Source organism: Postia placenta (assembly GCF_002117355.1).
Source record: "Postia placenta MAD-698-R-SB12 unplaced genomic scaffold POSPLAscaffold_13, whole genome shotgun sequence".
NCBI classification, from domain to species: domain Eukaryota; kingdom Fungi; phylum Basidiomycota; class Agaricomycetes; order Polyporales; family Adustoporiaceae; genus Rhodonia; species Rhodonia placenta.
In genome coordinates this window covers 1,101,423-1,126,405 of record NW_020169844.1, presented here as the reverse complement: position 1 = coordinate 1,126,405, position 24,983 = coordinate 1,101,423, and the positions used below count along the sequence as shown (strand labels likewise).

General features: G+C 52.4%; 8 protein-coding genes across 8 annotated transcripts; 5 read left to right on the top strand and 3 right to left on the bottom strand.

Annotated features, from left to right (window-relative positions):
- Positions 1 to 750: 750 nt before the first annotated feature.
- Positions 751 to 5,185, top strand: POSPLADRAFT_1049211 (hypothetical protein; the record flags this gene model as incomplete). Its single annotated transcript, XM_024479688.1, has 7 exons — positions 751 to 771; positions 1,251 to 1,471; positions 1,531 to 2,059; positions 2,113 to 4,460; positions 4,510 to 4,810; positions 4,860 to 5,039; positions 5,093 to 5,185. The coding sequence occupies 7 exons, from the start codon at positions 751 to 753 to the stop codon at positions 5,183 to 5,185; spliced, it is 3,693 nt and encodes a 1,230-aa protein (XP_024335870.1).
- A 418-nt stretch (positions 5,186 to 5,603) lies between these two features.
- POSPLADRAFT_1151946 (hypothetical protein) lies at positions 5,604 to 6,757 on the top strand (the record flags this gene model as incomplete). Its single annotated transcript, XM_024486601.1, has 6 exons — positions 5,604 to 5,831; positions 5,904 to 5,992; positions 6,050 to 6,072; positions 6,125 to 6,265; positions 6,317 to 6,349; positions 6,399 to 6,757. The coding sequence occupies 6 exons, from the start codon at positions 5,604 to 5,606 to the stop codon at positions 6,755 to 6,757; spliced, it is 873 nt and encodes a 290-aa protein (XP_024335869.1).
- A 1,123-nt stretch (positions 6,758 to 7,880) lies between these two features.
- On the top strand, positions 7,881 to 9,471 carry POSPLADRAFT_1049210 (hypothetical protein; the record flags this gene model as incomplete). Its single annotated transcript, XM_024479687.1, has 2 exons — positions 7,881 to 8,039; positions 8,095 to 9,471. The coding sequence occupies 2 exons, from the start codon at positions 7,881 to 7,883 to the stop codon at positions 9,469 to 9,471; spliced, it is 1,536 nt and encodes a 511-aa protein (XP_024335868.1).
- Positions 9,472 to 9,536: 65 nt separating this feature from the next.
- Positions 9,537 to 11,076, bottom strand: POSPLADRAFT_1173326 (hypothetical protein). Its single transcript, XM_024488227.1, has 5 exons — positions 11,044 to 11,076; positions 10,669 to 10,989; positions 10,305 to 10,617; positions 10,010 to 10,247; positions 9,537 to 9,954 (listed from the first exon to the last, which is right to left on the bottom strand). The coding sequence occupies exons 1-5, from the start codon at positions 11,044 to 11,046 to the stop codon at positions 9,555 to 9,557; spliced, it is 1,275 nt and encodes a 424-aa protein (XP_024335867.1). The 5' UTR covers positions 11,047 to 11,076; the 3' UTR covers positions 9,537 to 9,554.
- A 5,015-nt stretch (positions 11,077 to 16,091) lies between these two features.
- POSPLADRAFT_1152213 (hypothetical protein) lies at positions 16,092 to 16,953 on the top strand (the record flags this gene model as incomplete). The annotated part of the gene is made up of 4 exons (XM_024486633.1): positions 16,092 to 16,247; positions 16,309 to 16,444; positions 16,513 to 16,638; positions 16,703 to 16,953. Coding segments are annotated over 4 exons (669 nt in total), but the record flags the coding sequence as incomplete, so codon positions are not given.
- Positions 16,954 to 17,391: 438 nt separating this feature from the next.
- POSPLADRAFT_1041245 (hypothetical protein) lies at positions 17,392 to 20,289 on the bottom strand. The gene is made up of 10 exons (XM_024477871.1): positions 20,211 to 20,289; positions 19,888 to 20,157; positions 19,609 to 19,832; positions 19,158 to 19,557; positions 18,855 to 19,108; positions 18,718 to 18,803; positions 18,069 to 18,094; positions 17,961 to 18,017; positions 17,757 to 17,907; positions 17,392 to 17,703 (listed from the first exon to the last, which is right to left on the bottom strand). The coding sequence occupies exons 1-10, from the start codon at positions 20,211 to 20,213 to the stop codon at positions 17,579 to 17,581; spliced, it is 1,596 nt and encodes a 531-aa protein (XP_024335865.1). The 5' UTR covers positions 20,214 to 20,289; the 3' UTR covers positions 17,392 to 17,578.
- A 944-nt stretch (positions 20,290 to 21,233) lies between these two features.
- On the bottom strand, positions 21,234 to 22,793 carry POSPLADRAFT_1152158 (hypothetical protein; the record flags this gene model as incomplete). Its single annotated transcript, XM_024486628.1, has 6 exons — positions 21,234 to 21,418; positions 21,471 to 21,553; positions 22,169 to 22,259; positions 22,430 to 22,566; positions 22,638 to 22,685; positions 22,738 to 22,793. The coding sequence occupies 6 exons, from the start codon at positions 22,791 to 22,793 to the stop codon at positions 21,234 to 21,236; spliced, it is 600 nt and encodes a 199-aa protein (XP_024335864.1).
- Positions 22,794 to 23,252: 459 nt separating this feature from the next.
- On the top strand, positions 23,253 to 24,203 carry POSPLADRAFT_1036088 (hypothetical protein; the record flags this gene model as incomplete). The annotated part of the gene is made up of 7 exons (XM_024477128.1): positions 23,253 to 23,292; positions 23,345 to 23,425; positions 23,538 to 23,635; positions 23,667 to 23,716; positions 23,779 to 23,854; positions 23,914 to 23,952; positions 24,006 to 24,203. 7 exons carry the CDS (start codon positions 23,253 to 23,255, stop codon positions 24,201 to 24,203), a joined length of 582 nt encoding a protein of 193 aa, XP_024335863.1.
- Between the last annotated feature and the right edge of the window lie 780 nt (positions 24,204 to 24,983).

Below are 24,983 nucleotides of genomic sequence, written 5' to 3'. Positions count from 1 at the left end.
TAGATGTGATTGACCCTAGAAACGTCTGAGGGCGCGCTCCAAGTTGCCATGTGAAAATAGAACAAGCTGTGTCAGGATAGTCACAAAACGAACGTCGGCGTGTCCCATCGAAAGCTAGATAGTCACTATCATCCCGCGCTCCTGTCTCGTAAACGCCGCCTTCATTTCCACAGCGAGATATTGATCCATCGTTCTATCATGCCTGAAAATACAACTAATGAAGCGCATGCCACACAACCGCATTCTATCCAGTGAAAACTGTTGGGTGTAGCTGCCATGTGATATGACACTGTAACAATCACTGAAAACCGTGCAAACGATACATAATGGCAACTTACCAGTAAATGGTGCTCCTCAAGTGCCACTTACGCTTCATAGATGCCTTGTATTTTCTATACTTCTCCTACACTGATGCTGGCATATCCGCTGCTTCGCCCTGATTTGTTATTTCCACAGGTGATGTATGGCATACACATTATGATACCATCGCGCAAGAGACGGCGACAATAAGGTAGCTAGACGTCACGACCGACGTGCTGAGTTGGCTTGGGTGTTGGCCTGTGCTAGAACTCCTTGTTGCTGTTCCGCGAGCACTCGGCGTTTATTAAAGTAGTCAATCTATATCATGGAGTTGGTATCATCATTATGTGTGCACGAGATGGCGGAATTCATACCCAGCTTTTGGCGCAGTTCTGCTCGTAAGAGGTTTTCGACGTGGCACACGCTATGCCTTCGTCACCAGGCTTCACAATGCCTGCGCCATCCAGACAAGTAAAGTAGATGTCCCTGCTATCCCAGCACTTTTGTCTGTTCGTACGCGAGACCGGGTCTGGCTTTTCTGCCGTTTTGAAGCTGCCAAAGAGACCCATTGAAAGGGAGGCGAAGGATGGTACGGAGCACACGAAGAAGTGATAAGTAGCCAGCAGTTACTTTACTGTAGCCAGTTTGTACAGATCATCAATTGTGAACGTGGGAAAGCGATCTAAACATTGCTTACATCCGGTCGTTACAACCAGTCTCACTATCATCACGCGCCTTCCTTCCCACCGAGCACGTCTGCCTCAGACTAAATTAGAGGTTCACATATCCTGATAGGCTACATCTTGAGGAGGCCATACATGATCTGACAATTATATGTTCACTCTGGCAACAAACATCGGACCAAGTGCCGCTAGGCAACGGACACTGGCATTGACTGGCTAAGCTTGGGTTGAGCCAGTGCAGGAATGACCTCTATACCTTCTGGACAGCTCTCGACCCCTACACACTTGCATCCGCTGCTCCCAGAGGAAGGGTCTTCTCGAGGACGCCGATCGCGTGGAAAACAGACTGAGTCAGGCGACTTTAAGCCTGCTACAGACTACTTCACCTTGAAGGCACAGTTGGAGAGTAGCGCAGAGGAACATACGAAGCATAGCCATGCGAACTGGGATGGTAGCGTCCGTGGCTATGGCAAGGGTAGAAAGCGCAAGTCAGTGGTTGGCAGTCATGTTCATGTCACCACTTGACTGAATGGGGACATGGGAATAGGCATGTCAAACCAGCACCGCTTATTGTTGTAGAGTCTTCCAGCGGGCATTTTGCATCTCCATCTACCCCGAGTTATAACAACTTGGAACCCGTCTTCTCTGAGCCATCTACCCCGGCTTATAGCAACGTGGAATCCGTCCTCTCTGAGCCTGTCCTAGGGGAATCCGTGTCGCATAGTGATTCTCAGATTTTACTCACGACATGGCATGAAATGTCTGACAGTGATATCGAGTCTGCTATCCTTCAGTGTCACGAATCTACACCACAGTCTAGTGTTCCCAGCCACCCGTATCATTCCGTGTTACGGGTCCTGTCATCCGCCGTACACCATCTCACTCGAATACGCCGGGAGCTTGAAGAAAGCCGCCGGCTATTACTGGAGAAAGACGCTGCACGGCGGGACCGTGCAAGCCAGCTTTTACAAGAATTGCCACCATCCGAAAAGGGCGTAGCAGAACGTGTGTTACAGTCGCTCTTTCCGAACGATGACGAAAAGGGCCATCGAGTTCATAGACAGCATAGCCAACTTGTGAGGATCTAATTTCAGTTCTATTGGTCGAGGAATGGCTGATGGGTCTGAAGTCTATTGCCGAATCGTTGACGGAAGCCATCGAAGACGACAGTGCGCTTTCGCACAGTTACCCAAGCGATATAGTCACGCCCGTGGCATCAGCGACAACCGTACCAATTGACACCCACGCCGACATCCATATCGGCAGCCAGACAGATGGCGCGTCCGTGATAGAAGACTCGGCGCCGTTGGATATCGGACCCCAGAAAGAGGCTGAGGATTCCGGGGATGGTGGTTCGCATCACAGAGACATGAGTTCTTCGGGTGAGACTACCAGAAGTGACCAAGCATCTTTGGGCAATTGGATGGGCACATGGTGGCTGAAGGGCAAGAGGAATGGCCGTACACCATCTTCTCTACATAGCGAGGACTCCTCAGGCGCAGTCGCTTCAGATCTATCGACTTCTTCGCAGCCTGACACGGATGCCGTGGTCGAACTGCCAGCGACGCCTCAGACAGTAAACAAGACTGGTCGTCGGAAAGTCTCTCGAAGCGTATTTGGCACCCTAGGCTTCTCCATCCTGAATCCATCCGCCGGTGCTGCGACGTCCAGAAAGCGCCGTAACGTGTCTGTAGCAGACGTAGGACCTGTAGAGACCCCTCGACCCACCCAACGAAGCCAAACCGCACAGTCTGCTGCATCCTCTCCCGTCAGAGACACAGTTCTCCGTGCGGAATCGCCCCAACTATCCGTCTACCTATCGTCCTCGAAGCCGCCATCTGTTGTCTCCTCGGCAAAGCCGGTGGGCGATGAGAAGCCTCCACAAGGAGCTTCTTTGCGAGCGATCATACAAGCGACACGGGTTATGACCTCCGATCCCGCCAGTATCCTGGACGACCAGGGTCAAGATACAAGCGATTTCATCGCTCAGCGGGCGATGGAGCTGGTGCGGAACGCGAGAGAAGCGGGACTGGACTTCCGGAAGGAGCGCAAGCCGGATAAGCCAGACGGTCAGCACCAGCAAGGACACCCAGTGTCTCTGAGTTCCACAAACGACCACAAACCCGCTCTGGGCCAGGTCATCATTCAGGATGAAACACGCAAACTGCATACACGTCGAAAACCCAGCGTTAATCTGTCTTCGTTCGCTTCTCCTCTTTTCGGCTCATTTATGGCTCAGCAGGAGAAGACCATCTCGACCGTGGTGGGCGCTGTTTCGAGGGGTTACGCTTCTAATGCATCATCTTCGCATGCACAAGTCAATGGCCCTACCTCTCCTACGGTGCCTGTGCGCAGGCCTGGGTCTGTCCCGCTGGAATCCATCATCCCGACCAATGCAAAGCCACCAACGCAGTTCCTCTCGCGTACCTATACTCCCTTGACGTCCCGGGACTTCCACTTCTCCATTCCCCTACCTGATGTGGCGTCTGCACTTTCTGTTCCGCTTGACGAGCAGAGTCACGAGGGTATGACGGATAGATATGGCTTCATCTACGATGTGTCGAGGTATGATGTCCTGCTTCTCATCCGCGCGAAGGAATGCAGCAATACGGCTCCGGCATGTCTGACCGGTATCAAGATTGCTGACAGACGGGAAGACAACAACTGGCCTGAGGACGAGGCCGTACCGGACGACGCTATCGAGATCGTGAAGGAAGGCTGCGATCTACACAATGCTGGTGATTCTAATGAGACCCTCAGCATCAGATCCTCAAGTACCCGGCGCACGGTACAGAGCATGCCAACCGCAGACTCGATACCACATTCTTCGCAGGCATCTCGTGGGGTATCACCGTCGTCATCGAAGGGAAGAAAGCGCACTCCTGCAGCTGTGGCAGACCCAAGATCGAAGACGTCTATTTTGCTTGTCGACTCCGAGACTCCACGTCACGTCTGCGCGCATACCATCCGCAATCTCATGGCGCGGCTGGTCGAGCTTCATGATGAGCGACACGCTGTCCAGCGTAAAGAGTGGGATGCCTTTTTGAAACGCAGGAGCAATTCCAGGAAGGTTGTCAACTCGTCAGGCACGAGGACGGCCGCTTCAGCAGGCGCAGCCGCCCTTCTCGGATTGGGAACTGCTGATGCAGACGAGGAACTCGATCACAGCGGTGGTTTTATTGGTTTCGCACAGCTTGGCTTACCTGCATATCGCGACGAAAGGAAAGATTTTGTCCGCCTTGTACGTGGTGGCATACCTCTAGTCTATCGCTCGAAGGCATGGCTTGAGTGCAGTGGGGGATTAGAAATGCGAGAACCTGGCGTATTCTCCGATTTGCTCGCGCAGTCGGACGACGAGAATGGCGCGGTTCGCGAGATCGAGAAAGACGTTGGGCGGACGATGCCTTTGAACGTGTTCTTTGGTCGCACCGGCGCAGGTGTAGACAAGCTGCGGAGAGTTCTGATCGCATATAGCAGGTTAGTCCAGGTAGTTTCCCTGCTGATGCTTGACTCAATTACTACTCAGGCGAAATCCAACGGTCGGATATTGTCAAGGCATGAACCTCGTGACTTCCACCCTCCTTCTGGTTTTCGGGGATGAAGAGGAAGCTTTCTGGGTACTTGCTGCTATGATTGAGCGAATCCTACCACCCGACTTCTTCTCCCCATCATTGCTGAGCTCTCGCGCGTGTCCTCTGATACTGCTTGACTACGTGCAGGAGCATATGCCAAAGTTGTACAATCACTTGACACAACTAGACGTCGATCTTCCCGCCATCTGCTTCTCTTGGTTCCTGTCGCTGTTCACAGATTGTCTTCCAGTGGAGGTATGGCATTGCATCTCCATCGATCAGTATAATATTAATCGTCCCGTAGACATTGTTCAGAGTGTGGGATATCTTCCTTGTGGACGGCCTCGACGTTCTCTTCCGCATCGCATTCGGCATACTCCGGATGAGTGAGCAGGAATTGCTGCACTGCAACTCGATTCCTGCGGTGTACGTCGCCTTGGAGAGCCTACCCAACCGCATGTGGGAAATCGAACGGTTGCTACAGGTGATTATATTACCTGGCTGAAGATGTTCAGCTGAGCTGATAGGCCTATGCAGCATGAGACAGAGCTCCGGTCCACGATGTTGCATGCCGATCTCGTCAAACGCCGCGACACTCACATCGCGAGCCTGAAGGAATGTATGGCCTGAGACTCTGGCGGCCGCTTCGCTTCTCTAGAACTTACGCGTGGAATTGCACTATCTTGTACGGTAATGTCGCTTTCGTTGCATCGCTTGTGGACAATCATGGACTGCCGTTGGGGTTTTCTCGGTGTCATATCATACATAATCAGTAGCTCGCATAGAATCGGAACACATCAATATCCAGTGTACCTGACAGGATGACCGCCCTGACGGGTTGCTTCAGGGTCTGGTCAATTGAGATGGCCAGGAAGCAACGAAGCTAGAAATGGCGTGCTACTGCATACAGTGGCAATTTCGGCACAGGTGTCATGCGGTGTTGTTAGTCATGCCATCGCCCTGTTGAGTCGGGTGTGAAGCTTACAGATAACAGATGCCATCTATGTACGACTGTAGCTCCATCTCGTAACAACAAGCCGCCACATCGATGCCAGTATCCAAGCAGACCCTCAATGTCGGCGGCATTGCCGTACATGTGTATTCTACACCGAGCGCAACTGATGCCTCCGCGCCAGTCAGCGTCTTGTTCTTCCTCCACGGAAGGACAGGCTCTGCTCAGGATTCCGAGTGGGTCGCTGAATCTACACTCGGATGGATAGACGAGCAGCGCAAGGCCTCTGGCAAATCCGCTGAGGATCTACTCATCGTGACCTTTGTGAGTGGCAACCAACTACTAATCAGACAGATCTACCTTTGCGATGAAGTTGAATCGCCCTCATATCCGCAGGATCAACGTAACCACGGAGCGCGGGTAGTGGACCTGCACTCTAACAGTGGATGGAGAGAACAGCCACCGGCAAAGAATGATCGCCATGCGTAAGTTTGACTTACGGGCATTTTATATGAGCGTCAAGCTAACGCCGACAATCGAAGTCTAGACATGTACGCGATTCACTGTAGGTCGCAATCTTTGTGGACTAAGATTGATCCTCACGCTCCTGCCACAAGCCGGGACGGCGAGGGATGTGTCATTCCTCATTGACTTCCTACCATCCTATCTGTATCCATCTGGTGAGCGTACCGTGTCCAGTTGGCTGATTGGAGGGATTAGCCTTGGTGGACATTCCACATGGTATGCACTCCGCAATGGTGAACAACTTGGCTCGAACATGCATTGTACAGATCTAATGATGTCTGTAGAGCCCAGGATCACACTCGGTGTCCCTATCATTGGTGAGGATCAACAAGCCACGGTGATGCTTTCACTAATCCTGTTGCAAAGGGTGTCCGGACTACACCGCCTTGATGACCGAGCGTGCCGGACTGAACGGCATCCCATGGGAGCCTCCATATATCCCGCGGTCCCTTCTAGATCTCATCGAGCGGTATGACCCGGCAGCGGCCTCGTACACCGTTCCCGACGCCTCCAACCCGTTCCTCGGAAAGAAAATACTCGTCTTGTCCGGTGGGGACGACAAGCTTGTCCCGTGGTCCGCGTCGAAAACATTCGTGGACAGTCTCAACGTAGGTTTAGGCGGGGTGAAGGAAGTGATTGTTGCACCTGGAGTTGGCCATAAATGCACACGAGAGATGGTGCAGGCAATGTCGAGGTTCATTTGGACGGAAGCCTTGACGCAGTAGCGATTTCCTTGCGCCGCAGCCGCCAGAAGTTGAAGTTATGTCACTGGTACTGACAAATGTGTTTTGATAGGGTGTGGCGAATCTTGCTTCCGTAAATTTGCTGTCAGCCTGAAAGGAAGATGAAATCCAGAGGTGCTATTGCCACTGGTCAATTAACCAACGAGCATCCAGGGTGCAGTAGCCTGAATCAACTCTTCAAAGGGGGTCTTGACATTGACCATCGAGGTCCTCTCTTTGTCCGAGCGCGCGATGTAGCAATAGTGCTTTGGGAGCCATTATATGTTGAATTCAGTAGAAGCCACCGACTTCTACTTCTAGTATTCTCGTTACCCCTCTCTAGATATCCTCTTTGTGAGGACTGGGTACTCCCCTCATCGAAAAGGTCATAACCTATGGTCTGCTTACGGGAGTCTAGGATATCCGCAGACTGGGCAAGCATTATCCCATCGATAGCAAATGGTATGCGTCCTATTCATAGCAGACAGAAGGCTTGAATTTGTGGCCCATTGAATAACTCCGCAGACCTCACACTGCCCAGTACAGTGTTTCGTGCAGCCATTTTCCCGGTATGTAGCAGGTGAAATGACAGGTAGCCTGAGAGTGGCATCTTCCGCGGGCTTACGATTCACATACAACTCGCTTCCCAACTATGACGATACTGCCACAGATCTTTACTGTTCAAAAGGGTATGCTGATATCACCCTCCACGACCACCTAGAATCCAGAGGTGAGCATAAATGCTTTCCCCCGTGTGATACTCGCCGAAGAGCTGCACTTTTGTTTTCTTCTAGCTCTCTTGATTAGACCCTCGCCACATGAGTAAGGGACCGTGTGGCGGACCTGAGTCATGCAAACGTGTGCGCCTTGCTTGCTCTGGCCACCGCTTTGCCACCCATTGTCTGAGCTCAGCCGCACTGTATATAAGTCGCACAGCCCATCAATGCCTCGGCTGGCTTCCTAGAGTCCTCATCCCGGACCGAACCTTCTTCGTCAGCCGACAATGCATCGTGCTCTAGGCGTAGCAGAACTTGTTCTACTCATAGTCTCTAATGTTGCTAAGCGCCCCGACTGTCCATCATCCCGAGACAGGCACAGCCTTGCTATGCTGGCAAGGACATGCAAGATGCTCAGTGGCGCGTCCCTAGACCTACTTTGGTCTGCGCAGTTGGGACTGGCTAACCTCGTGAAGTGTATGCCTTCTGACCTCTGGGAAGAAAAGGTATGGCGGTACCCGTGGAGCGTTCCCGGTTGCAACGACCGAGTCGAGTCAGATCTGAGGCTGGTGAGCAGTGATCACGAAATATTATTCTCCGCATTGGACCTCATCACCTCAGCAGATGATCCGGAGGCCAATGTTGCCGGGAGACTGGACACGCTTCCATTTTTATGCGCAAAGAGTGCGTAAACTGACCTTGGACAACAACTGGAAAGCTGAAGGTCACTTGTCAAACGAAGACCTCATGCTACTTGGTCTGTTCGCACCGTCCTCCCCCTTACTCCCCAATCTACGTAAACTCGAGACAAAACGATGCTCTTCCCCGGTTCCTTTAGAGCTGTTTCTCAAGCTGCCAGGACCGAAATTAACCCACCTTGAGATGGTCGTTTCCGACTCGGATAAGGTTACAAATTCCGTTCTGACCCATCTTCCGACTCTCGTTCCCAATCTCCGCGTATTGGAACTCTACCAACACAAAACGCCTTCAAAAGCGCGGCTGGATCCCAGAGAATGTTTCTCCTTTCCTAGCGGGGCACTTCGAGGGTTAAAACACCTCGAGAAGCTTGCAATGTTCGTTGAGTCTCCTCTCTCACATCAAGCATTTGTCGAGCTGTCATCCTTACCTCAACTGTCTTCACTGGAGTGGGATGTCGAGGCGAATATCGATCAGTTCGTTATGCCCTTCCGTGGTTCAGAGGCTCACGGAACACCATCTGCTCTAGAGAACATCAGGACTTGGTCATACTACATAACATCCTCCCTGGGTTTACTGAAAGCGAAAAAGTGGCCGAAACTTGAGAATATTCAACTCACTGCGGCTGAGGCCGGCTGTGAAGACCTCACTACTATCTGTCAGACAATCCGGGACCAGTGCTCCGTCTCTACCCTCAAACATGTCAGCATCCAGTTTGAGAAGGAAGAATCTGCGGACAACGTGCCTGGTGTCTCGTTGCGACCGCTCTACGCGTTCCACGGCCTGGAATCACTTACAATCGATTCAGAATACAACATCGAGCTCCAGGACGCCGATTTAGAGGAGATGGCACTTGCATGGCCGGGCCTGCAGGATCTTGCGTTCGTACACGACGAGGCAGACTCATGGGTTTTCACACCCGCCGCCACCCTCGGCGGCTTGGTCCATCTCGTCAAATACTGTCCCAACCTCCGTCACATTGTGCTAGACGTTGATGCCTCCCGAACTGACATATCCCCAGGCGCGAAACCAGGTGGCGGTTGGTGTAACACGATGCTGACAGAAATTGGTCTTGGCCCGTCATCCATTGCAGGTGACCCGCACAAAATTGCCAAATATCTCTCGGACCTGTTCCCGAACCTAGAATCTATAGATTGCGATGCGGAGGATCCAAGGCATAGAGCAGCATGGGAGGAAGCAGAACGCCACCTGCCGGCATTTGCTGCGACTCGGACTGCCCAAAGGGCCAAAGGTCCTCCTATCCCCCGAGTGATACATCATCATGTCAGAGGAAGGGACAAGTAGGCTAGTATCTCGTCATATATTCCAATTAAACGAATGGTGTACTGCCTTACTTCGTACAGAATTTTAGTCGAGTGTGGGCGGCCCTACGGTGGTGATGACCTGTTACCACATAAGTCAACAACCCCTCGCACCGCATCCTCAGGGCTGCTGCGAATGAAAAGACCCTGAAGCGCCGCCATGCTGACCCTCCGACCTGTCCCCAACTCAGACTTGACAATGGCTTCCACTTCTCTCCCTAAACTCTCAAGCAGTTCGTCAGGTGGTGCATCGTCCGCTCCGCGGTAGAAGTGCACGAAAAGCTTCTTCGCCTGTTCTGGGGTGGCGTCATCTAACAGCACAGCAAGGTCGACACGCCCAGGTCGGATCAATGCAGGATCAAGCCGCTCAGGGTGGTTCGTTGTCATGAATATAATGCGCTCTTCGCCGGACGCCACTCCGTCTAGGGCGTTTAGGAACCCAGAGAAGGTCACTGAGGATTGATATCTAAGAGATCCATCCATAAGCTTCAGGTCATCGTAGAGTGATGACTGGCGCATACCCGTCTGCGGTCGTCTGCACACGTTTGTTAAATGCGGCGTCGACATCTTCGATGAGCACAAAGCTACGCTCTGGCGTATTCGAAAGCAAATGGATCAATTTGTCATCTGCAAGTCCCCGCTCAGACAGGTTGAGCAGGCATATGTCGTATGACAGCGCGCCGGCCAGAGCCTGTATGAACGACGACTTGCCTGACCCGGGTGGGCCGTGGAGCAGATATCCGCGGCGATACGGTATGCCTGGGCCATGTGTCAAACGGACTGGCATGGCAGGGATAGGTAGGACAGGAAGCTTACCGCGGTCCTCGTACCACTGCCGTCGTTGCAGGAATGCCTTGACATCTTCCTCAATACGATCCGAGACGCCTTCGGCCAGCACAACGCTGTGCAACGGTCGCTTCCGTCGTGGCTGCCCGAAAGGACGCCATTCGGTCCCCCAAGCAGTATGTATCACCAGCTTGCCCTGCTGTGCGCGCAATGCCATGTCCCGTGCCTCCGATAGTAGGCCACGAAACTTGTCGCGATCACTCGAGAGAGTGGTAAGCGTGACGGTCTCCCAAGGTATGCCGGACATGAGTTGCTGCGAGCGTGTCTCGCGCTCACGTTTGACCTGTGCAGGAGACCGCTCAGTCGTGTAGATTTAAAATCATACCGTTCATACCTGAATCCATGCCTGCCCATACCGCAACCAATGTGTCCCCGGTCCAGCCACCAGCTTAAATAGGACAGACGAGCTGCCATTCTTACGCTGCTCATGCATCGTCTGCACGCTGATCTGGTGACTTCGGGTCCATGAGCTCGGATGCCATAATTTTGTTTTCGCTCCAGCGGTCTCCGCGGAACGCTGCGACATCCATGTGAGGAACCAGTCGTACGCGGGATCCTTGTTACTGATCTCCAGAGAGACCAGCATCCGTCGGCGAAGCGCGATGGAGGACAACACGACGGCTTGACGAAGTGCAGTCAGGCCAACACCGACGCCCTGAGCATTTCCTTAGGCTACGATGCGGAAGTTGTGGACGATGCCATAACGCACCATAAGACCAAACCCTGCCTGAAAATAAGGACTATGCATCAGCTTGACTCTTGTTCAGAGACGCACAACAGGAAGCTGTATATGACGCACTTGTCACCTATCAAACTGGATAGTATACTGATGCCATTTGAGTTGTCCGGAACATGCGCTTGGGGTAGCGGTAGAGCGGCTGACGAATCCGTGGCGACTGTAGCCGAACGCAGCGTGTCGTTCATCTGGATAGATGAGTTCTGAAGCTTCACAGAGTTCGTGTGCACTCTTATGCCACAGAAAACCCAGGATAAAGATATTCGTGCCGCAAGGATGTCCTCTGACGAGCGCACGCCGTATCACCTACGCAGGTACCGCCAACACTTGGCCAAGGAGGGGTATTCGCTTCCCAGTCGTCACTGACAGGCTCAGCAAAAGCTTTTGATTTTTGTCCGCGTCGAGGCAGGTACGAAAGCCGTGAGGGATGAAGGTACCAGTCACAGAGCCGTCACAGGCGCGGGCGTCTCCGAATTTGACCGAATCATCGCTGAAGCGCTGAGCGCCGACTCCAGAGCTCGAGTAATATGGCAATGATACAAGGGCTATACAACAACATATACATCCTATGGACAGTGTACAAACAGCACTCAGCATACAAGGAGTGTGAAATATTAAGTAATGGATTGAAATCGACATCCATCAGTCACCGGGACCCTGCATAAATAGTACCCCTCGACAATTTCAGAACTCTACACAGCATGCCATGACTCTGTCTCCTGCTCAAACGAAGATCAATCATCTGAGAGCAAATAGTGGAATAGGACTATCATCACCTCAGCGGTTTGTATGGCTGTGCCCAATTTTGAATTAGTTACAGTCTGGATCTCGACTTGGATAGCCTGAGAGGGTATCGCGTCTGCATTCATAGGACAATCATCAGCAACGAGACTGCTAACCTGGCCATTGCTAGATCGGCGGTCCCCCGTCTTGTTACTGAATTTGCTCCCCGTCCCTGTGCCCGTAGAGCCACTTGGTCGGGTCATAGGGAAGGACACATTGGGGCCTGTGTGTGTTCGCTCGCGGAGGCTATGCCTTGCGTTCAACGTCGCAAGTAGCGAATTCAACAGAACTGCAGGTGCGGGTCAATTATGTTCAGACGACGATGGTTGGCTCGAGGGCTGGCTCACGTTTCGGGAGAACAAAGTAGATCGCGATGAAGGTGAACTTCGTCTCATTAGGCATGGCGGCATACTATGGGAGACGGGTCAACAAAGGTAACAATCAGGACGCCGCAGACTTACGATTGTGAGACAAACAATTGCACATATGCTTCCGTAGGCTGAGTACATCAAGAAAGCGAAGAAACCTGAAAACAACATACCTGGTTAAAGCTCCAGTGTTAATGCTGTATACCATGAGCATTCGGATGGCGGAGTTTGTCCTGGAACATAATATTGGCTTTTCGTTTAATCTCTGCATATGCTATTTGAACACATACCTTGCAAATCCAGAGCGGCGTTGGCTTAGCAGGACACAGAGTGAACCCGCGATGAGCAAGTCGGCGACGACACTGAGGATTAGGCTCGTGTAGATGAACCACTGAAGGAAGAACATTTTAGACTTGCGATACGTCTCGATGCCTGTGACTAACTGTGATCTTGGTGAGGTCAAAGTAGTCCGTGAGAGACAACCTGGTTCGATAATCAGCTCGAGAGGTCTCTGCCAGCATAGCGCACATTGAAAATGATACTCACCCCTTGATTGCAAACGCTGGGATCATGAATCGGCCGCAAGTTAATACACGCTCACACTCGAAGAATAGAAAGCTTACCCCAGCTACTGGCTGCAGGAAACAGTGGTATATCAGTGAATGGCGCGACAACTAATTGGCAGGAGCGCACCGAATACTCCAAGCGATGTAACAGCCTATGGGTTAACATGAATATATCTGTTTGTAAAGTAAATGTATTTGCACGGACAATCAGAGTGGTAATGAGCCAGTTGCGGCCGCTGACTGTATAAGAATCAACTTTGGAGTCTGAAGGCGACTGATAAGACGGAGTACGCACGCAGATACACCCTTTGACAGAACAAGCTACGATGGTGCCGATGAAGCCAGTAGAATGGGGATGCACGTTGTGACGTACCCTCTGACGATCGTGTCGCTCGTGCTCTGAAATAACATCAGGGCGTGAACCCACGACACCTCTACCGAGCTTACCGCGACAAACACATGTGCCTGGATCGTCGATTGTTACTGTATGTACACATACATCAATGCGAACACATACCATGACGCTCCTGCGAATACAATATGAGTTCTAGTTTGACTGTAAGTCGAAGTCCCAGCTCACCACTCTGGCGCGATCAGCGCGACAGGGTTATCGAAATCGGTCACAGAGTACGTGTAGAACGCGTGCGTAATGAACGCTTGATGTAGGCTGTCGAGGACCCTATATAAATCATATTAATGCCACCAGGAGTACTCGACAGGATGTGGACAAGCCGAACCACAAGATAGAAACCTGAGACGAAGCAGGTGGATATTGTATTTCTGCAGAAGACAGAGATTGAGGGTAAAACTCACGATCATCTTCAGGACTCTCGGGTCGTCCTTATTGCGCTTGTAGTACAAGTATGTTTGCACATTGGTGACGCCATAGAGACTACAAATGCATAATAAGTACTGAGTAGTAGACGGTCGTGTTCACCCACATCGCAGATGCGATGGTGCCTGGTTCCCGTGTCAAGAATTAACGTCGACAACAACAGGTAAATCACGACGTACCGAGGTAGGTGACGCCCAACGTAGGTGTAATGAATGAAAGACTGGAGCCGAGAGCGCTACCGCTGCTAGCCATAGTCACAATTAGCAACCTGTTCTACGAGTACTTCAGGAGGGGGTTCGGCCTGCCTGGCAGCGAGCACATCTTATGCATGATACTTCACGGCAGAATCAACCATCTCCATGGCTCTCACCATCTGACACATGATTGACAATACTCTAGCAGCGCTCTACGAACAAGGCCCTGAGACATCCAGGCAGAGATGGGTCTATCGGGACATATAACCCTTGAGCTTCTTGTCACCTTCCCATGAGCCGGCGCCACCGGAACCTTCCACACGACAGATGTTCAAAGCGCGAGAACACATGTCCCAGTGCTCATCGCCTTGCGGAGATTGGCGTAAAGCATATGGACACCGGATTCCCTCATGTGTCGATGTGTTGATTACAGCTATACGCCTGCTGATGGGTCTTTGTGACGAAAGAGAAGCGAATACTCGTGCTATGTTGCATGAGGTGGTGTTCGAAGGTCGGCTTGGTAGTTACAACCGCAGCAGGAAGGCCGTCGGAATAGGGTCCACCTGCTGGGGCGATGCAGCAGGTCAACGGGACCGACACCATGTTAGCGCTGCTGTCTGGAACAGTTAGATCGAAATGATACGCACACGATGTAAGGTTTCCCCCATGCTTGCATTCGGGTTCTCATGGGACAGTCAGCCATCCCAGTGCTTCCTTGATGACAAGCTTCTGCGTGAGTGCCGCAAATGGCTCATCATCTTTTGTCGTAGTTTTAGTCGTTTCTAAACTCGTAATTATCCGGATTTCTGCAGCTATGTTGGGAAATCTCATGCAGGGCAGAAATGTGCGTCCAGAACTGTTCGATCTCGCACGGACAAACGCTGTCTTATTAATGCACAATTAAGAAAGACTGCAAATGGCATAATTTACCCACCAATGAGAAGTCAGTGATTGAGATTTGCTCATGAGAACACCGAGAACATACCTGAATGACAGGCGCTCAATAGACGAGGCCAGATTACGTAGGTGTATGCCGTACAAACACTCGGACAAACGTAGTAATGCAAGTCGTGCCTTGACCTAAACAGGGCCGCTCTATAGGCTCGACAACACAACAACAGGGCAATTCTGACAGGTCGCACATGTCATGCATACTACCTCGGCATATGACACATATTCGGAGTGCAAAATGGGTAGACGGGCGCGCAGTAAGGGGCCTCTCTAGCGGAACTGAGATCATTATGTGTCCTTCATTTTGCGCCCATCTGCGACCAATAGCCACATATGCATATATATATAGATGGTGTTTAGGCTGTCATCGCTCGAGGGCACGGCCTCTGCGATTTCACTCGCCTCGTTGAACCTAGGAAAAACACAAGGTAAGAACGTTCCTGGCATCTTTGGTGTACTCACGCGGGTGTGTAAAAACAGTGCAGATGAGCATGCCAAACAGGCACAAGAAGAGTTAATTCCCATAATGCAAAGAAAGATATATTGGTGACTGATCGGGCTCTTCTGCTGCATTCAAGACAGGCACAGCGGTCGGCGGTTGAACGTGTGAACGTGAATACCAATGAGCTTAGCAAGGCCTTAAGGGAAAGGCGCCCCGTGAAAACTACTGGCTTGACTAGGCCGACGAGCAACACAGGCTCAAGGATGTAACAACGTGAAGTAGGTCATGGCAAGCTGGACCGTGCTGCCAGTTTCAGCAAGAATTTGTTTGTGTTTGCCGCACGCGACATCTCGCGTGAAAGCTGCAATCACATGATATCCTACGACATCTTGAGCCTTTCTATGTCTGCAGACTGCTAAGGCTTATGTTGTGTCGTAGTCATTCATATTCTAGTGACTGTGGTTGTTGTTTTTGCTATAGTATCAACGTTCAACTGTGCTGGCTATTCTGCACTGGTGAATTCGAGATGGTCCGCGTCCTTAGCTAAGCTGGTAGCGCCGAGTAGTCGTCTGCTTCAGACGTCTCGCAGCTCATCCGGAAGGTCTCGATACACACACTACCACGATACTTCGTATAGCATGGCCTCCAACGCTGAACCCAGCTCGAGCACTGAGACTCAGCCCAGCGCATCAGCCGCGCCTCAGCTCCCCACATTCAAGTATTACCGGGCTCCTCAGTCTACTACGGAGCGGAGTATGTGCGCTCTGTTCCCCTGCCGTGGCTTCGCTGACTAGGCTGTACACCTCATTGTGCTTCTGCCTGTGCCTGTGCAATACGACCCATTCGATCGCGACTATCATTGGTACATCTGGTTCCGTAGGAGAGCTCCCCGACTCGTACTTCCAGCCCAGCCCAGCCGATCTGAAGGCCGCCCAGGCCTCTCTATCTGCTCGAACACAAGCCCTGACCAATGCGCCGCTTCGCACGCAAGCGATGCGGGAGGCAGAGGAGAAAACAAAGCGGGCACGGTGGCCTACGGTACGTCCCATCTGTCTCGACGGGTCGCTCACATCTTACTGGACTCTGTTCGGCTTCGCAGACCACAATACGCATCAAGTTCAGCGATCGCAGCCAGCTCGAGAAGACGTTCCTCTCGACGGACAAAATCCGCACCGTGTACGCCTTCGTGCGCGGCTCGCTGCGCGAGGACGTGAAGCCGGTCAAGTTCGTGCTCTGTACGTCGCCCGTCCTCTCCGCATCGCGGCCCGCTGTTGAACATTGAGGGTGTGTTTTGATACGCAAGACCAGACGCCGCCGAAGCGTGAGTTCAAGGTATCCGACCCGACCGTGCGCGACCTCTCGCTCGCGGACCTGCAACTCGCGCCGTCGTCTGTGCTCCTGCTCCGGTTCGAGAAGGACGAGCTGAACTGTACGTGGTCGCTTCGCCGCAGTCATGCTGCAGTGAGCAATTGGCTTACCGAGTGCCTGTACAGACACCGACGTGCCTGCGCCCCTGGACGAATCAATATTAGCCCAGGCTGAAGACCTACCAGCTCCACCCAACTTCGACGCGCAAACGCCGTCGCAGCCATCAACGGCAGAATCCCCAAGAAACCCATCTAGTGGTTCCTCGAGCGGAAATACGTCGCTAGAGAAGAAGATACCCAAGTGGATGAAGTTGGGTCCGAGTATGTATCCGTGCTTCCCCGTCATGCGCTCTGCTGACCTTTTTTTGTGTTTGTAGAGAAGTAACTTTGTTCGAAGCGTGCTTCATACGATCCGTTATAAGGATGGTCGCAACTGTAATATACAACATCTACGACGTGTATCAGGCACAAATTGATAATTACCGCGTGAGCTGATCGTCATCTGTTGACTCCACCAGCGTTGAAAAATGCTAAGTCTGATCGTGCGCGCTATGGGGAATTGCCAGTCATACTTGAAACCGCAAACTGAGCGCGCGATTAACTAACCCAGGCTCGAAACTCCACAGGACGACCCTGCCTGACTTCTACAGCAACATGCGCATACCAGTTCACGTCCGTTCTCTTGTCACTTATGCGTTCTGAATTTTGTGCTTCTCCGTTATGTTTCGCAAATGTCTTGGATGATAATCGTTGAAGGTCAAGGCCCGCTCTCAGCGCTGAGACCTTGAGGTTACAGACAACATACATTGGCTTTTATATATGTAAGGACGTCAAGTCATTGCAAAGCACTAGGCCTCATCTAGCGTCATGACATTACAATCTAGGACATGTAACGGAGAATTATGGCCGACGACCGCAGCAGCAGGATCTATCAAGGTCCCCCATACGATAACAAGAAAGTGTTGCTGGGCGACACGAGCACCCTAAGCAGGGCCAAACAGCTCACCAGCGGTCGTTGCGACTACCATAGCCGTTGTCGTGACCCCCGTACCTGCCGCCACCGCCACCGCCACCTCCACCTCCACCTCCACCGCGACCACGGCCGCCGCCGCCACCACCGTAGCGACCTGTAAATAGAGTTTAGTATAAGTAAATCAATATACGGAGACGAGGGACATACTGCGACCGCCACCGCCACCGAACATCGACATTTCTTCTAGCTGTGGAGGCACGTCTGCCTTGGCCTCGCGCAAAATGGTGATCAGCTCCCGAGCGGACTTCGCGTTGTCCGTAGTGAAGTAGGTGTAGGACGTGCCCTTCATACCTGCACGCTGAAGGACGGAAGTGGTAAGACTTCTGAAGTAGACAAACACGTATGACTTACTCCCGTACGACCAATACGGTGAATGTAGTCCTCGCAGTTGTTGGGGAAATCATAGTTCTGCGCCAAAAATCAATCGTAATGCATCGACGTTCAACAACGATGACTTACGATGACGTAGCGAACATCCTTCACGTCTGTGTGCGGAACAGCAGATCCGATACGTCACACAAAACGTAACAGACCACGCACGAATCGACCAAGGAGGGATGGGCGAGACATAGAACAAACAGGAGCACAGTCAGACAACAACACAACATGACCACAGATCACAAGCGCTCGACGGCAGCAACCACAATCGCGTCCCAGGGTCACCTCAACGTGTACCAACACCACGGTTGAGGCGATAAGCATCCGAGCGGGAGACAGGCAAGCCTTGTACGCGCAGAACCTCTTGTCGTCGGAAGCGAACTCTTGTTTCCCAGATTCAGTTGCCAGTGTCCATAACCGCTACCATATCAAGAACGGTCGTAACTGTTCGAGCAGGTCACCCAGGGCACGCCACGCAACTGTAAAGAAGCGAACGAGCCGGGTCCAGGGTTAGAGGGAAGCTGCAGCACATCATCAGGGAGTCCGCCAGGTTCTCGATGCGCGCGCCGGTTATCTTGGCCTGTCTTGCTCCGGAAACGTCCCCAGACCTGTGAAAATACGATGACTGCCTCGGCAGTCAACAGCAATCACGTACGTCCTTTTGTCGTCGACGCTCACGGCGCCGCTGCAACGTAGTCGAAGCGCTTGGTCATCAGAAGTAAAAACATACCAAGACCACGGGACGCCACATCCGTGGCAATGAGGATTGGTGAACGACCAGCCTTGAATTCGCCCAGGACCCAGTCGCGTTCACGTCTACCTATCGCGTCAATATATGTTACAAGACAAAGGAAAGATGTGACCCACTGTTCCTTGTCACCGTGGATGGCCAATGCAGGCCATCCATCCTGACGGAGGTACTTTGTGATGTCATCTGCGACCCGCTTCGTGCCGACGAAGATCAGGACCTTTGCATTCTCCTGACTGATTTGGTCCAAGTGCTTGATCAACTTCGAACGCTTCTCGAAGTCACTGCAAACTTCAACAATTTGCGCAATGTTGTGGTTCGCAGTCAGCTCCATAGATCCAATGTTGACCTGAATAAAGTCTTTCAAGAAATCCTACGTCATACATTAGTGCATGAACGAACAGAAATAGATCTGTACTCACATTAGCGAGCTTTTGCACATCCTTCGGCCATGTCGCACTGAACATGAGCGTCTGCCGGTCGGGCCGTATCTGACCAACGATCTTGCGAATCTGAGGCTCGAAACCCATGTCCAGCATGCGATCTGCTTCATCCATGACTAGGTAAGTGATGCGGCGCAAGTTGGTCTTTTGTGTCTCGAGCATGTCGATCAACCGTCCCGGAGTAGCGATCACGATCTCGACTCCCCGCTGAAGGTCACGAATCTGGGGGCCCTTAGGGGCTCCACCATAGATAGCGGTGTTCCGTATTTTAGAATTCGAGCCGAACTTGGTGCATTCCTGCTGGATCTGCACCGCCAACTCACGAGTGGGGGCGAGGATAAGCGCAATGGGCCCGTCACCCGGCGCCAATAGCGGTTGCCTTTGTGAAATTTTAGGCTTTGAGCATTTCATTATGAAAAACGATACTCACGCATTTATGTGCAACATGGCGGGGAGAGCGAAAGATATGGTCTTTCCACTGCCTGTCTGAGCAATAGCGACAACGTCGCGCCCGGTCAGAGCCATAGGCCATGCCTGGCATTGGATGGGAGTGGGAGCAGGGAAGCCTTGAGCCCGGATAGTCGACATGATGTATTCGGGAAACCCGATCTCATCGAATGAGGTGACAGGCCTTGGGACATTACGCCCTTGGACCTGTGTTGCAATGAGCACACACTGCGCACGAAAAAAAAAGGCGATATTGGCTTACCTTCATCTCCTTAATCTTCCGGAACTCCTCAATCTCTCTATCGCTGCGTCCTGAGACACGCTTGTCTTCTACGTAGAAGTTCTTCTCGAAAGCAGTGAGCTTGTGTGCGCTCCAGTCGACAGCACGAAGACCGTTGCCCAAATGGCCCATCCGGTCGTCACCCCAGCCGCCTCCGCCAGAGTGACCGCCGTAGCTGCCTCCGCCTCCGCCCCCGCCTCCGTAGCCGCCACCGTAACCACCACCAGCACTGCCGCCGTAGCCGCCGTAACTCTGTCGACATGGAATGGGCCACAATGCGCATCTGATGGAAACGATCTGCTCACCATGTTGCTGTCAAAGAAAGGTCGAGAAAACTCGAAAAAGGGTCGAATATGAGAGACAAGGCTCGAAACGGCGGAGAGGATGAGGGAAGGGTGAAAAATGCACAAGCCGGCGTGTCGTCTTATATATGCGGGACTCCGTGCACCAAGCACTAACGGCGCCGAGGACCCCGAACCAGGGCGGGTCACCCCAATCACGTTTACGTCACACATCGTGTCACAGGGTTCGGCGCTTCTTGAACTCTCCCGACAGAACTGGTTACATACTTGCGGACCATACAGTGCAGCAATACTCTGCAATTTACACCGCAAGGGAACATCAGCATCAACAGCGTGTGTCTCCCAGCTAAATCCCCAACAATCCTTGGGCGGCATACCCGTAACATAACAACTCGCATCAGTGGAGATTACATAGAAAAAGCACGCACAACATCCCAAGTAGCAGCACATTCCGAAATCGTCCCTTCTGCATCAATCGTCTCTATGCCCGCGCATCTCTGGGTCCACATATTTCATCCTACCACGACCTGTATCCATGATGAGTCCCTTGGCCAAGATAGAGCTGCAAGGACACGCACCCTTGAACCGCACGCCGTTAGTCGTGGGCGCGTTCTCTTGATCCAACCGCCGCTTCAGCCGCTCGAGCTCCCGCCTCTTGGACTCTTCCAGCCGCTCCTTCTCCTCTCGCTCCAGCCGCGCATCGTACTGCTCCTCCGTCTCTTCCTCGGGGTCTGCCGGGGGCTTGTCTACGGAAGGCGACCGCGACAACGCTTTCTTCTGCTTGCTCTTGCTCTTCGCCTTCGCCTTCGACTTGTGCTTGGACTTCTTGCGGTGTCGGCGCTCGCGGTCCTCGTCTAACTCAGCACCAGAGTCAGACTGCGCAGAGTCGTCGGAGCGGTCGTGATGAGGCCGCTTCTTGCTATGGCTATGCCGCGCATCGTCAGAACGCCCATTCGCGGCCTCTAGTGCGGACGCTGCAACGGTCTCCACTAGACGGGCAAAGAGATAACAGAGCTGCTCCCATGATCATGATGGACAGCACTTGCCTTCAGGCGTCTGTGACTGTACTTTGGAACGCAGGACGAGCTCGCCGCAATTGTGGATGATCACAGGAACCTGCGGGCGATCCTTCTCGTCGACGGGCACATCAGTGATCTTCTCGACAACTTCGTGGTAACCACGGATCACACGGCCGAACACGACGTGCTTGCCTGGGGAATGTACGATCAGGAGATGATGGCACGGAGATAACAGACAACGCACCGTTCAAATGCGGACAGTCGCGTAAGGTGATGAAGAATTGCGAGCCGTTTGTGTTAGAGCCCCTATTAGCCATGCAAAGAAGCCTGCGAAAGATTGATGAGCGGCATGTAGGGTTGCACGGAGTAGAGAAAGGTGTTGAAGGCAAAGTTCCCGAACTATGCCAACTGCCAGGTAGGATGGCGCTAGGTGACGATATGCGGTAGATTCCTCAGCAGCATTGCTCGAAAGCACGCCAGAGTACTGCATCGGCTCGGCCGCCTCCTATAATCACTCTAGTAATTCTAGAGCTGAAAGCAAGGGTAGGGATTTGGCAGACTAACACCCGCGGCGTCACATTGAAATCCTCCCAGCTCACTGGCTGGTAGGTGCAGGCAACAGCATCACGAACAGAGACTGAACAGTGCACGCCCCCAACCGAGTGAATCACTGGCACGTATGTCTGTATGCTTAGCCTAGTGACGCTGCGATGCATGCTGTTGTGTCTTCGAAATGAACAAGCTAGCAGCATCATCGCGTATGCGAATGATGAAACGGTATGGCAACGAGTAGTCCACGATAATCCTCGCGCCGTGGGACGCAGCCCTTCACTGCCTTTGTCTTGCCGGGAGATTCTATGGTCTGTCATGCCATCGGTGACAAGCAGGAGGCTGGAATCTGATGGTCTGGCCACGATGTCGAATGGAAACCAAGGAACGCACCCTTCAGAATCTAGTGGCCGCGTTAGGTCCTCGTCTGCGAAAGTGCCGCCATAGATCGACTCTCCGCCGGTGCCGTTGCGTTTTGTGAAGTCTACGGAGGGTCGAGAACATGAGCTAATGCGTCGATATGAGCGGTGCTACCGATGTCCCGTGGAAGCTCTCATAGATAGTTCCCGCGTTTCTCATAGGTGGCACAAGGTCACGACGTCGAGATACAATCCATGGGAGCGAGCCAGAGGTATTCCACGGAACACGAGATACCATAGCCGAAGAAAGACGCGCCTCCGCCTTGGATCATGAATCCCTTGATCAACCTATGGATTATGCTATTCTTGTAGTACAGCGGCTTTTCCGAGAGGGGCGAAAGGCCCTTCTCACCGGTGCATAACGCACGGAAACTGCAGGGGGTGATTATCATGAGCGATGCGGCACGTCGACGGGGACGCTAGAAGGTCTGATGCATACCCACTTTTCGCATGTTTCGGGAGCGGTGTCGTTGAAGAGCTCAAATATTACTCTTGAAAGACGTGGGCATCAGCAGCTGGATTTACGGAAGTTCTAGCGCGTACCTCCCGACAGGAGCATTGTCGATAGAAAAGTCAAAGAATACGCGTGGCCGGACCATGGTAGCAGCTGTGAGCACGAGACGGAGGAGGGAAAAAGGCAGCGCGTTCAGGCGCGTCTGGTCGCGCGAGTGGCTGGGGTCGGCGTGCGCTGATGCGGACCGGCATGTTCGGCGCCCAAGCACGAGCTGGCGCTGCCCAGCATGCTCTTGTTCCTTACACTCATCCTGCGACATCCCAACTAGGCCATCTCAGCATCCTTGCTATGCATTTCCTAGATTTCTTCTCATTTTTCTGCATCCGCGACGGATTTTCGGACGCGGTGATGGGACTGCCGAAGCTGACAGACCCCGGCGGAGGACCGTGATATCGCGCGGCCCTGCCGAACACTTCTCTCCTGCAAGGATCTGCCAGGTGTACACGTTCGATGCTCCCCATATAAGCGCACCGCCCGCCTATCCCCACATCCTTCTGCGTATCTCCAGCCTATCTTTGTCATTTGCAGATCTCCCTCGACGCGTATGCGGTCACAGCGGAAGTTCAACGCCGTCGTTTTGGGAGGTGCGGACACACTATGTTTGGCGCATGCATGCGCTGACTTCCCATTTCAAAGCTGGCGGCGTGGGCAAGTCAGCTCTCACGATTCGCTTCCATCGCAATGTTTTCATTGAACAGTACAACCCAACAATCGAAGGTGTGTAATATGGGGCCTTGTCGCCTTCACTTGACGAGCACTCCTTAGAGGAATACCGTTGCGACCTCACGGTTGATGGCGAATCCTGCGTTGTATGTCTCGCTCTTCTAAGAACAAGGTGAACCGGTCTTGACGTTCTCTGTCAAGCTCGAACTCTTGGATACTCCGGGTACCGAACAATTCACCGCTCTCAATGAGCGCTACCTGAGAGTATGTGTGTTTCATACACGATCGAGTCTAGGCGTCCTTAGTGCCCTTCATCTTCTCCAGAACGGGCGAGGGTTTCTACTCGTGTTTAGGCAAGCTCCATGCCTGCTCTGTCATAAACTCTAATGATCGCAACAACTGCACAGCCTAATCGAAGAGAGCAGCTTGAGAGAAATTGACTCAATACGACAGCAGATTTACCAGATCAAAGGCACCGATCGGGTATGCGCGTTGCGGTCTCGCATTCCTAACTCTGGCGAAATGCTAACATCGTCTGTCAGGACATCCCCATCGTCATTGTTGGTACCAAACTGGATCTCGTACGTGTTTCGTTCACCTTGTATGAGACAACAAGCAACTGAATTGCACGCAGAACAACGAGCGGGAAGTATCGCGCGCCAAGATTCAAGAACTCGCCCGGCAATGGAACCTCCCCTTTTACGAGACTTCCGCAAAGCGGAATTGGCACGTTGAAGACGTTTTCCAAGACCTGGTGCGGCAGATGCGCAAGCGATACCCAGACGACCATAGCAGCTCTAGAAGAAAGAAGGACCCTTGTCTTGTCATGTGATCTGCCGTCGATACCCTCCCACTCCGTCTCTCAGGATACCGTCGCTTGGCGGTTTTTACACCACATTTTGCTCTCGTCCTACGCCACCTTCAATACATATGCAGTGGGTGAGCCGCGCCGCCTCTTCTAGAATAGCCATCATTCCATCGGACCTGTGTATCATATCGCTTACGCTGTCGTTTTGCTGTGACTTTATGCCGAAGTACATATGTATATATGCTCCTCGCCTGAATGTACATGTGGTGCATCATGTATGTCTTTATGAATCTATGTGCGAAATCACAACAACTTCATGTATTACCTGAAATTATTTCGTCGAATGTGCGCAATATGTTGAGGGCATAAGTAAATAAATACTCGAACTATTAGAATACAGCACGTTCAGTCACAGCCACGTGACTTAAAGCGCCACAGTCACACTCATAATCCCCGCGCGGCTGAAGCAATCCTCAGTCCGAGCGCTCACCAACGGGCAGAGTTGAAACTAGACTGCTAGAATGTCGTCCATTACCTCGTCCAGGGCATCTACACATCTATCTGTGACCCCAGGCATGGATTATGCCACAACGCCACCTTCCAGCCCTCCGCCGGCTCAGGAAGTCGAAGAGGTGCGCGTTCAGACGCGTCAGAATATGTGATGCATAACACTGACTACTATGTGCACCCACAGGTTGAGGAGGAGGATGTGCCATTGAATGAGGTATGTGTAGCGTCGTAATATAGTATCAACTTGCGTCGACCCTTTTCTGGCAAGGATACCGAGAAGCGTGTCCGCATGCT

What these genes read in the sequence shown, in the direction of transcription:
- POSPLADRAFT_1173326 (XM_024488227.1), bottom strand. An exon ending in ATGGGCAGGCATGGATTCAG is followed by an intron (nt 10,618 to 10,668) that starts GTATGAACGGTA and finishes TCTCCTGCACAG; the next exon opens with GTCAAACGTGAGCGCGAGAC. An exon ending in GTGCAGACGACCGCAGACGG is followed by an intron (nt 9,955 to 10,009) that starts GTATGCGCCAGT and finishes TGGATCTCTTAG; the next exon opens with ATATCAATCCTCAGTGACCT.
- POSPLADRAFT_1041245 (XM_024477871.1), bottom strand. An exon ending in ATCCACGGTGACAAGGAACA is followed by an intron (nt 18,804 to 18,854) that starts GTGGGTCACATC and finishes CGCGATAGGTAG; the next exon opens with ACGTGAACGCGACTGGGTCC. An exon ending in TGTGGCGTCCCGTGGTCTTG is followed by an intron (nt 18,095 to 18,717) that starts GTATGTTTTTAC and finishes TTCCGCACACAG; the next exon opens with ACGTGAAGGATGTTCGCTAC.